Below are 11,583 nucleotides of genomic sequence, written 5' to 3'. Positions count from 1 at the left end.
AGCCACGACTGCAAACACAACTCTTTTGCTTTATACTAGTGTAACAATTCACTTCTGCAAGGTCAATGCAACAGGCATGTAAAATGTTAGCAGAGTGGCATAGCAGCATTTTAAACCTATCTGGCTACGCTAGAGAGGACTGAATTCTTGAAAGCAAAACAAAGAGAAGGGAGTCTGTAAATAAATAGTTTTTTTTCTCTGTCTAGAATAGCCTACCAGCTCATAAGCTGAGTCACTGGCAGTATTTTCTGGAGACAGTTTGCGGTTTGCTACTTTTTTAATACATGCTCTAGATAAAGATGAAGTAATTGTGAGGTGTAAAGTAGAAGCAGGAGGAAAGAAGCGCCTTTGGTCTATCCGCGCTTGTGACTGGTCAGTGCAGACACCTCCAGAGCCGTTCTCTGCCCCAAAAGCAGGGTGAAGGCGCCACCCTCCGGGCGCGCTGCGACCGGCCTCAGCACCAGCCCCTCACTGCCACCACGGAGGGGCAGCGGAGACACTGCAAGGACTTTGTTTGACTGGCCTTAAACAGAAACCTGAGCCTTACCAGCACATGTTGGGTCTCACAGTACTGGCTTTAAACCTCAGCAAAGGCTGGTCCTGCTTGAGTTGCTCTCCCTGTTTTCTGTCTACACCTCCTGGAGTTAACTCGGGCTTCCTCCATACCCTAAGCACTCCCTTCCAGAGCACCAGTTTATGGGCACATTTACCTCTGTTCTTCAGAGCATGCAGTGCCAAGAAGATGCCGGAAATACACGGCACGGCACTCACCAACAAAGCCCTGCCTCAGCATTCACTCATTACAGAGGAGCACTCCACTAGGGTTTTTTTGATCTCTGCTATATGGTATTTCACCATATCATACGGTCTTGACTAAGAAAAGACAAGTCTCGGCTGTTTCCTTCATCTTCAGGCAGACTCCACATAAGCACGAGCCTTCTCTGTACTTTGAAAGTACTTCTGTAAAGTAAGAAAGTATCCAAAGTTCCCGTTCCTCCTCTAAAAAAACGCCACTGCTTCACCCTCACCTCAACTGATGTTATCTGCAGGATTTCAGTAAACTGAAGTCTGACAAGTAAAATGCAAGTATTGGCCTTTACTAATCCAGATACCAACCAAAATTCCTTAAATTAAGCTTTATAGTTATTAGCTAGCTACACGATTTACAAGTTACAGTAAATACTATTCCTTCCTTTCCCTAATAATTATCAACAATATTAATCAACTCTGTAACCAATATTAAGTCCTTAAAACGGATTTGCCTCAATCGTCTTGCAACAGAAATACCGTGGGCTACCTGATGTATTTTGCATTAATTTAAGCATTCTGAAGTGCTTACTAGAAGGGACTCACAGATAAGGGCTAGGAACATTAAGTTAGGAAGATGGGTTAAATAAACTTATCACCCCAGTGATCAGTTTAGATCACGGCAAAGACCTCATTTTGATTTGCAGCCCAAGAAGTCTAAATCTTTCTGCCAGAAGCTTTCATCGGGAAAAGAAATCTATGTCACGCTAGTGTTTACTGACGGAGACCCAGGCTTCATCTCTAAGAAGAAACACTGAGCAGGGTTTGTAAGAGAGATTTCATTCACCAGCTCTCAAGACTTACAGAACATGCTGCAGAGAGCAAGTACAGACCCTTCAGTAGGCTTTTTTTTTTTTTAAATCCAAGTCAAAAGCTGCCAGAAAGACTTACAGAACATGCTGCAGATAGCAATTACAGACCCTTCAGTAGGCTTTTTTTTTTTTAAATCCAAGTCAAAAGCTGCCAGACTGATTACCAATGCTTACTTTTCTTCATCACTGCTCTCTCACTCTCAGAGGCAAACCAAGGATATAAGGGATGAAGACCTAAGTTTTAAAAAAGATTATGAAGCAATCCAGACATAAGCAGAAGTTCAAGCTGCTGAGATGAGAACTAGGCCTTGAGATAAAATACCACACAGTAGAAAAAAAAACCCCACACTTCAAATGCAAAATAAGCCATGTTTGCACAACTCACTTTCATCAACAGGTACCTCAACAGTCACAGCTTTGGTTTGTGAATAAAGACTGTTCCTATGGTGGTGGTAGTTTCTCCCCCTGCATCTGCTGATTAAAGGCATTTCTTTCTTTGTAAACACTTATCCCCACAACCATACTTGATACTTCAAAACAGCAGCCTAGCAGTACGGTAACATAAGCCTATTCCTTGTGTCCTTGAGAATCCACCCTGAACTTGAAGGAGCATACTGAGAAAGCTCAGAAAAAACTTATGCACAAGGTACTGCATATATCCAGTAGCATCCAGGATGAAATACTTGCAGCAAAATTAGCACAAACAAAACACACCAGCCAGTTCTTGTATTTTTAAAGACTTTTGGGGCATGCTCCTTTATACCAGACAGTACTTCATTCTCGCCTCAAGCATTAAGTTTAACTTGTTACAGGTGCTTCAGGAACACAGCTACGCAGAGACAATTTATACTTGATATATGCATGTAATCAGTCTCTTATGCTGAAGGATGGTTTAGGACACACCTGAACAGCTACTGTGAAATGCAGTCCTTCAGTTCCTATATGAACGATTCGGCCCGACCCAGACCTTCGGCCCCCACCCGAAGGGCTGTAATCTCTTGCCCAAGGTCACACTTCAAAATGTAGTGCATCAGTGCAAGCCATGAGGATCTCACACGAGAGATCCACGAACCGGTAGGGATGACTGAAGAGCATCAAGTCAGGCAGACAGAGCAACACCTATTTCTCCTTTCACCTATCTTCTTAATCCGTAAAAAAGCTCCATAGCCTCTATTACAAAAGGTTACAAAAGGCACCTCTCCAAACATTTTTAAATCAAGTAACTGGACCAGCTTTTTTAGTAATACTAAAGTACTAAAAATTAGTCTCTGACAGACAGTTATAGAAGATTCTTCTTTGAGTTTTATTTGTTTACAGCAACATTAATACGTTTCCATTTAGGTATTTTAGTGCAACAAGGAAATCCATTACCTCAATAAGCTTCAGCAAGGTGATCTATGTTTCTATATGCAATGGAAAGTAATACTTGAAGTGTCTCCCTTTGTTGCACAACAGTTTAAAGCTTAAAAAAAAAAAATCTAAGTAAAGCTCTCACAGAATTAAACAAGCAGACACTTTGCTTGATTATGAAATGCTTTCGTGGATGAGCTAAGTGTTTTCTGCAGTAGAGCAATTCATTTGTAAGCCACAGGCACTACTACAAGAGTGGTGTCAGAGTAGAAGTGGTGACATTTCAGTAGTCTGTGCAAGAATTCCACTCTACTTTTTGCAAGTTGCATATCTTGAAGATACATTCTCCCAGTTGATCACATTCCAGATAGCTTTCAAATAATCAGGTCGAACATTTTTATACTGAAGATAGTAAGCATGTTCCCAGACGTCAATTCCTAGCAAAGGAATGAGACCTGTAAAAAAAACCGGACACATTTTGTAAATTTATGAAAACATGCTTTACATGTAAAGTTTTGTATTTCATCCTCAAACTGTACCCAGTTTGAGTCTTCATCTGCAGGAAGACGAAGAGCTCTCCAGCATACAGGTGTTTACTGCAACATCTTACAAAACTGTTGGCTCTCCAGCCACACATATTGCATAAACTGAAAAAAGCCAATTAAAACCTATGAATGCTCTAGAACTGCCTTGAAGATATAACCGAAAAAGTCATTTCTGAAAGGTTTGCATCTTTTGCACAGTTAGCATGCATTTTCATGAAAAGTTAGACCATGAAGGACTCTCTTGCCATGCTAATCTGCCTCCAATATTTTAATAACAAGTTATTCATTAAGTGTCTAACCACCTCCCTTTCTTCTGTGCTGCAATATCCTTCCCACTGAATTTTTAACAGAGGCTTTTCATGAGGAGGGGAGGATGGAGTGGGTGTGTGAAATTTACTCCCATTATGCTGTATGTCCCTGTATTACAATGATTTTTTCCCTACTGATAAGCAACACATGGAATGCTGACAATACATGGAATTCCTTGCCATTCTCTATGAATTCTACAGAACATTTTTTAAAGATATCTGCAACAGGATTTGGACGAACAACCACTGCGGGCAGCATTCTCATTGGCCATGACCTCTTCTCTCTGAGGAGGGTGTTCAGCCTCCCATCATCATTTTCATGTCTCTCTAAGCAAGCAAAAATATTTTCAAAAGTGATCACTGTCATTATTATGCTGCTTACTTAGCTGTAAGATTTATCCACATCCAAGACTGATTTAATTGACACCTATGACTTTTTACAAGTATCAAGAAAGCAGATGATAAGCCTTCCACTTTAAATCCAGCCTACATCATTAACTCTTGTTGACCTTCTCCTCTCCTGTTGTCCGGCCTACACCAACAGTTCTGTGAATAGCCTCTCTGGCAGAGAAAACAATCTCAAGTCAAGAGGCTTAATTTTCCTCGATACACACAAGCTACTCCAGTTACTCAAAATAATCCAAAGAAGCCTAAGCTAAAACTATTGTCTAAGAGACAGCACTTTAATAACACACTCCACCTATTCCCCCCTGGACTAGACAGACTTTAAACCCTACTGCTCTTCATAGCTTTTAAATCCTGCTTTACAAATGCTGATTTAAAAACTGAAACTGTTTTTCCCTTTTGCTAATAGTGACATTCAGTTTTCCAGTCCTATTTATCCAGCAATTTCTTCTCAGCATTTGTCCACAAACCCCTTTTCAGATCTTATACACTTGCAGATGAAATCTACAAAGAGAGAAGCAGAGAGGAAGAAGCCTGACCTGTTGTTCCTTGCAAAGGGTCTTGATTTGCACAAGCTGCTATTTGTAGGCGCCCCTGCTCTTTGTTATAGCCAAGCCATCCCCAGCCTGACCCTTGAACACCAACTGATACAGCTGTCAGCTTCTCCTTGAAGTTTGCAAAGGAACCGAAGTCACGCTTGATGGCTTCCATCAATTCTCCTTTAAAAAAAGCACAGGAAGATCACAGAATATCAAGTGCTTCACATTTTTCAATTTCCAGATGTCACCTGGAAATAGAAGGACAGAGGAGCAGAAGCATTTGGGCTCTGTGGAAAGGAAGCGTCCAGACAGAGTAGCTGCATTGTTAATTAACAGTAATGTCCCAACCTGCTTAAGAGGGCAGGCAGACTAGAAAGAAATTAGTGTAGTAATCAAACATGCTGTCCTCAATGATGCAGCTATTCAGAAGCTGACATTCTTGTCTAAGAGGAAAGGAAACACACCAAAGAGGACTAGGGAAGAAGGTAAAGAGCTGGTATGCATATTTAAAAAGACAACACTAAGTGGCGGTGACTTCTTTGTCATAGTAAATTTGGACATCTTTGAAATCAGTATAATGACCCTACACATAATAAGAGGTATTTAACCACTTCCCTCAGGTTTCAGATGTACATCTGCGCCTACAGTTGTCTATGTGCTATGGATAAGTAGATTCCATGATTAGATTGCTTCTTTATTAAGCTAGTCTGTGTTGGGATAAAGAGAACAGAAACTAGAATTCTTTAGTCTAACAACGCAATGCACTGTCAAACTCCCTCCTTTCCACTACAGTCTAACATGCTTGTGGTTTTCAGACATTCAAGTGTTTGTTCAAAACTTGAAGGTGCCCACACTCCTTTCTAATGAGCTTTCCAATTAGCACGTGTAAGAATACTTCATACAGTGCAATGCTGGAGAGTTCTTGATTCCTTCCACCTTCACACAGATGGTCTTGAAAATCTCTTGGCAATAGTTGCAAGTGCATCTAAGGCAGGCTTTAGGAGGCTTCCTACAAAAGCCTCGAACATTCAGTTGAAACCGGAAGATACCATTTTAGGCCTACTGACATTCACAGAAACTTCACAGAAACTGGGAGACAAAAATCAAGGCTTTATATCACCTTTTTGGAGACTAGCACCTGAGACTGATCTGAAATCGACTGATATCAGAACCGCTTGTTGAAATTTCAGCCTCGAAGCTTCAAAACTTTATGCTCTAGTCTTAACTCGATCATCTTCAGAGCATCTTTGTACTTCCACGGTGGAGTCACAAGCAGATGTCACCTACCAACACTGAACTAGAGTACAAAGCACCTGAAGCTCACCAATTAACAGACAGGCATGTAAACCTCATTCAAAACCCCTCAAGTTTACAAGAGAAGTGACATCTGCATTACAGGGGCTTTACCTTTAATTGCAGGTCACTTGTAGATAATCACTACTCTATCCTCCCAAAGGAGATCTCTTCCTTTAGCCTTTAACTGCCACACCATCTCTAGTCAAATTGGAGCATAAATCCAGCCACTAGGCTGGGGGTCCACAGCTCATTTCTTCCCCTTCAGTGGACTCAGTACTTAGGGTGACTTAAGTAGCATAGCTTTGTACAACTACTTTCTCTTATGAAGATAGAAAAGATAATACACAGCAAAAGCCAAGTATTTTGAGTGTACACTTAATCAGCTTTAGAAATTAAAAATACCTAGCACATAGCTAGCTTTTTAGATTCTTGGCTTGCATCCAAAAAAACCGGAATTCCTCAACGGTTTTGACAATGGTCATATAGAAAGGGAAATTAACACTGAAAAATAAAGATCCTGTAGATGCTTTCAAAAAGAATATGCTTCTACTGGTCAATTAAAACTAATGCGATAAACCACTGTAACAAGCACTAACCTTTAGGCTCTCCTCCTCCATTAGGAGAAAGGTTTGTCCAGAAGATGGTGTGATTGATATGACCCCCTCCATTGAACTTCAGTGCAGGCTGAAGTGACACCTGAGTTGTAACATCACCTAAGGATACAGAAGATAAAAATACAGATAAATAAGAAGTATCATCATCACCACAGTTGCGCCTATCAGGCACAAGCCTCCATCAATCTCCAAAAATCTTTCCAGTCTTACTAGCCTATAACATGTCTATGGAAAACACAAGGTTTGTGACTGTTATCCGTATTTTAGTTACTGACAAACTACGTTAAAGATTTATTTAAATTTCTTTGACTTTACATGCCAATATCATAACTATCAGGTAACCCATACTACATATGTAAGATCTACTGCCACTCTACAGCAGAATAAACGAACTAGTACATCCACAGGACACTTGAAGGACCCAGCACTTGTAAATTTCTCAGTATTACCACAACAAGATGAGAACACTTCACATATTAGCTCACTGATTTACAAACTAGAATTTTAAACTTCTTAAACAATTTACAGGGCAAACAGCTTGTGCTTGACAGAAAGTTATGAGTACAGTGAGTATATACACCAACAAAATGTTCTTCCCCCTCCTATTTTTCATTTTGTTTGGTGTTTTTTGGAAGGAGACACTTTGAGCAAGAGATGGCGACCCAAAACATTCTACTCCACATCTTGAAATCAGACAGCCCCGTATTTCCTCCCTCTTCACAAAATGTCATATTCCTTAAAGAATTCACAGGTGCCTTGTGCCCCTAAATGGTGTTGCATCACTTCAACGCAAGTGTTCTGAATGCTATTTTGTCTTTTAGAATTCAAACACTTCGAAGGTTTTTGAAGCTTTTTCCACCACTCCAATACATTCTCTAATAAAAAAAAAAACAGCGGGGGCAGCTCTTTCCTCCTCTCTCTCTCAGGAATGAGTGGTAGAAATCTTCCTGTAGCAATAAATGAATCATCTTAACACAGATGCGAAGTCAAGCCACACATAGCACACCTGTTACTACGGTTTTAACACATGATTCCCTGTTCTCAGCATCTCCTCATACCCTTCAGAAACTACAAATGGGTACGGGACTGGAACAAAGCATCCAGTGCAGTTAGTAAAAACACAACTGAATTCAGGTATCAAGTTAACGGGAAGACATCTCTCGTACCCATTCAAATGCATCTTTGGGACGTTTTCCTTGAATTTCGCATGCCTTAATGACGCTTTTAAGTTCATCCAGAACATACAGCATATCACAAGCCAGAAATCCAAAAATAACTCAGAATGTCTTTAATGTCTTCATCACTCTTAATTCCACCATTCCTTAGAGGAACCGTTTCCTCAGGGCCACTAGGAACCAGAGACGGCATTTGACCATTGCCCTTAAAACACAGTATTTGTGGTGCTGTCAGATCAGTCCTGCTGAGCTTTGCACTGGAAAAGACAATGGAGAAAAAAAAAGTAACTTGCCCTCAAATTACAGTGGAAATACCTTGGAATTTACTTGTTTACAGAGTCCCTGGCCTTTGCTCCATCTTACCATACTCCTCGACACAACCACAGAGGACAATCCAGCAAACTAAGACAGGCAGCTTAGCAGTGCTCAAGCAAATAGTCACCTCACTTTCTCACCAAATACCAAGAGTAATTTGTTTCTTTGTAAGAACAGTTAAGCAAAGCACCACAGGTCACATGATGGTTTCGAAAAGAGCTGGAAAAATTATAGTAGACAGAAGTTCTCACCAAAAGTAAGTTTCAAGTTTATATCTTTCAATTAGCAAACCTTGTACATTTTGATGGACCAGTAACAGAACCATCTTATGCTGAAATAAAGTCCTGTGCTGCACCCTGTCACAGAGGTGCAGACTCATTTCCAAATTAGGTGATGACAATGGGACTCAACTCAGGACAGCTTTTATTTGAGTTTTCTAAACAGATATAGATAGGTGAAGAACACATTAAAGGTCATCTGAAGAGAATACTTTACTTCCTATTGCTGAACAGAAGCCACTGACAAGGTTCTGTTATCCAGGAGAGAGATAATGATCAGACACACTCTGTAACCCAAAACAGAAATGCAGTGCAGAAAGATTTTTGATCATGCTCAGTTTTTAAGAATGGATAATGAACAACAACACAGAGAACAACGTGGCAGTTTAGTCTTCAACCTCTCCTAAAGCCTGGTCTTAGAAGTTTTCCTAATGAGGGTCCAAATGCACTATATAGATACACCAATTGGGAAAAAAAAAACAAGATACCAAACCACACACACACAAGTATCTCAAGTATTTGTCTGCTTAGGTGCCTATGACCACCACCAATACATTATCTATCCGCAAAATCCTTAAGGAAAAATTAACCTCTAGGTAGACCACTTCCAACAGCATGCAACGAGATGCTATCAAATGATAGTAATACCTCAAAGGATCCACATCACTGCAGATGTTTCTGCTAACCAGAAATTCTGCCCCCGCTAGCGACTGAAGCCTTGGTCGTTAAACAGCATTAGTAACAGCAGCAGCAGACAAAGGGTTCTTACAGTTCAGGTATCCTCCTCAATTCTGTTTGCACTAATTAAATCTCTGGAATACCACTTTCCTGGATCCACCACTGGCAGGACAAAATAGCAGCCAACCTTGATTGCCTGATTCTTAATTCAATCTCATTAGTTCATTAATTTAGACCGCACAAGTTATTTTTAGGCTTATATAAGCACTTGAAAATCTTTAACTTTCATAGGTAACCAACATTCTCTATTCAACTACATTAGCAATCTTCAAGGGTTACAGGGTTCAAGTTTACTCAGATATTGACAATTCTTAACTTTTATCCAAGTCCAAGCAGTTAAATTACAGTGAAGCCATTTGGCAACCATATAAAGTGAGTCTATACAGTCATCGCTTCTAGAGATAAATTGATAATCTTTAGAAAGATCAACACAACAGAGAAAAAAACTCAGAAAACAGTCCACTTCTTAAAGATGCACGTTAATTCACACATTTTCATCAGTCCAGCTAAAAGATTGAAAGAAGATTCGAAAAAAGCATTTTCTGTGTTTCAGCACAGCCATACTACAACAGCTGTAAAGTTTTCATAGAAGTCAGCATATCTCAAGATTCAATTTGAGATCTTAGAAAAAAATTCCAAGCTGGCTAGCTGCATATTTTAGTGTCTCACACTGGCATGTGACCTACACCACCCCTTATCCTGACCCAGTGGTGTAACTGACATCCAAATTCACATTTCTTTGCTACGTGTTGTATATGTTAACTTACCTCCATGTGTAGGTGACTAACATTATTTCACAGAAATCAGTGGAGAATCTGATGTGAAAACCACCAAGGTGCACAAATTTCACTCTAATTTTGTTACTAACCTTTCAAAACTATTTGTTTAGTAAAGTTTCCTCTGGTTCAAGGTACTGATGTAAACATGGACTAAATCCACAGCAGTCAATGAATTTTCTTCTAGTTTTACAATACTACAAAAAACAGAATTCATGCCTTTTAGTTACATCTAGTTTCCAATTATCAGCACCACTGAGGGGTACAATGAAAACTTATTCCTAATAATGTTTCACTTTATTAAAAAGAGAAAGTTTGAATTACATAATTCAAAACTTTTAAAAGAAACTATTGCCACTAGAAAGAAGAACTAGCCACTTTTTTTTCCTCCTGTATCATCTATGTCAATAACCTTCCAGTTCATCTGTTCATCTGCAGATATACAAACCTTTTGCGAGCGCCTCTTTGTATTTCTCCTCTGTAACATTCAGGTTGTTCACGTAGGTAGCATGATGTTTGCTATGGTGCAGTTGCATGATCTCCGCATTAATATGAGGTTCCAGAGCGCCATAGTCATACGGCAAGTCAGGAAGAGTGTGCTTTTGCCTGGAGACCAAGCATCCCAATGGTGCTATCAACTTGGCACCACTTCTAGAAGAGAAAAAAACAGAAAAAAGTAGCCTTATTCAGCAGTCAAGACTTTACTATTGAAACCATAACTGCTATGGTCAGGAAGTACATACAGTAACACCTTAAAGAAGTAAAATTTCCATTTTTCGGGAGCTCAAAACAAGCACGCTCTGTAGCTTAATTCCAGAGATGAATTTGCACAAAGGTCACACAGAGCTAGGGTTTCACAATGTAAAGCTGCCACTTCTCAAATCGAGCCCCCACAAGCTACTGCGAGAAGTCATGTGCCCTTCCACACATTCACGCAAGTAAAAGGTGGGAAGAGGAACGGAAAGCCAGCAGTAATTCACCCAATCTTAAGTAAAAAGACAGATCAAAATGTTCCCGAAGTGTTCCTTACTGTGCAAAATACCCCTGTATTGAAAAATAAGAAGGCTGAAAAACCCACACAGTCACTGGGTTCTCAGGACCGAACCTCTTCAGCAGCACCGTCCCCCGTGTCGACACACCTGCTTCACCATCCCTGGAGCGGCGTTCAGAAAGCCACACTCTGTGTGATGACAGTGCCCTGTCACCGCTGGACGCGATGTCCAGCACAGAAAGCCACGAAGGTTCTGGTCACCCTTCCCCATTTTAAAACTTGTCATGAGATGTAACAATGACTGCGATGAAGGCAGAACCGCTAGGCTGGGAGGAAGGTCAACTCCTGAGGCCCTTTTATGTTCCACTGATGACCTTGGCATAAACCAGAGACAAAAAAAGCAGCAAAACCTTCGGGGCCCTGGAAAGCGGCAGAGTGCAGCGACTCCGGCTAGCAGAAGCAAGGGGATCTGGCAGCATTTGAGGTGACAACCCCTCAAAGGAGGATGAGGACAGAGTCCGGCGGGGGACAACTGCCAGCAGCCCCGCGGCCGCCCCGCTGCCCGGGCCGGCGCCAAGACCTGCGAAGCAGACGGCAGCAGCGCGACCTCCCTCCTCCCGAAATGGCGAGGAGC

General features: G+C 40.8%; 1 protein-coding gene across 1 annotated transcript; it reads right to left on the bottom strand.

The window, feature by feature from the left end:
- Positions 1-2,897: 2,897 nt before the first annotated feature.
- Positions 2,898-10,639, bottom strand: SOD2 (superoxide dismutase 2, mitochondrial; the record flags this gene model as incomplete). The annotated part of the gene is made up of 4 exons (XM_010139398.1): positions 2,898-3,424; positions 4,767-4,946; positions 6,659-6,775; positions 10,407-10,639. Coding segments are annotated over 4 exons (676 nt in total), but the record flags the coding sequence as incomplete, so codon positions are not given.
- Positions 10,640-11,583: the final 944 nt, after the last annotated feature.

This window comes from Buceros rhinoceros, unplaced genomic scaffold, assembly GCF_000710305.1.
Source record: "Buceros rhinoceros silvestris isolate BGI_N320 unplaced genomic scaffold, ASM71030v1 scaffold20737, whole genome shotgun sequence".
Lineage (NCBI taxonomy): Eukaryota > Metazoa > Chordata > Aves > Bucerotiformes > Bucerotidae > Buceros > Buceros rhinoceros.
The sequence above is the reverse complement of the archived record's forward strand: the minus strand, read 5'-3'. Positions and strand labels throughout refer to the sequence as shown.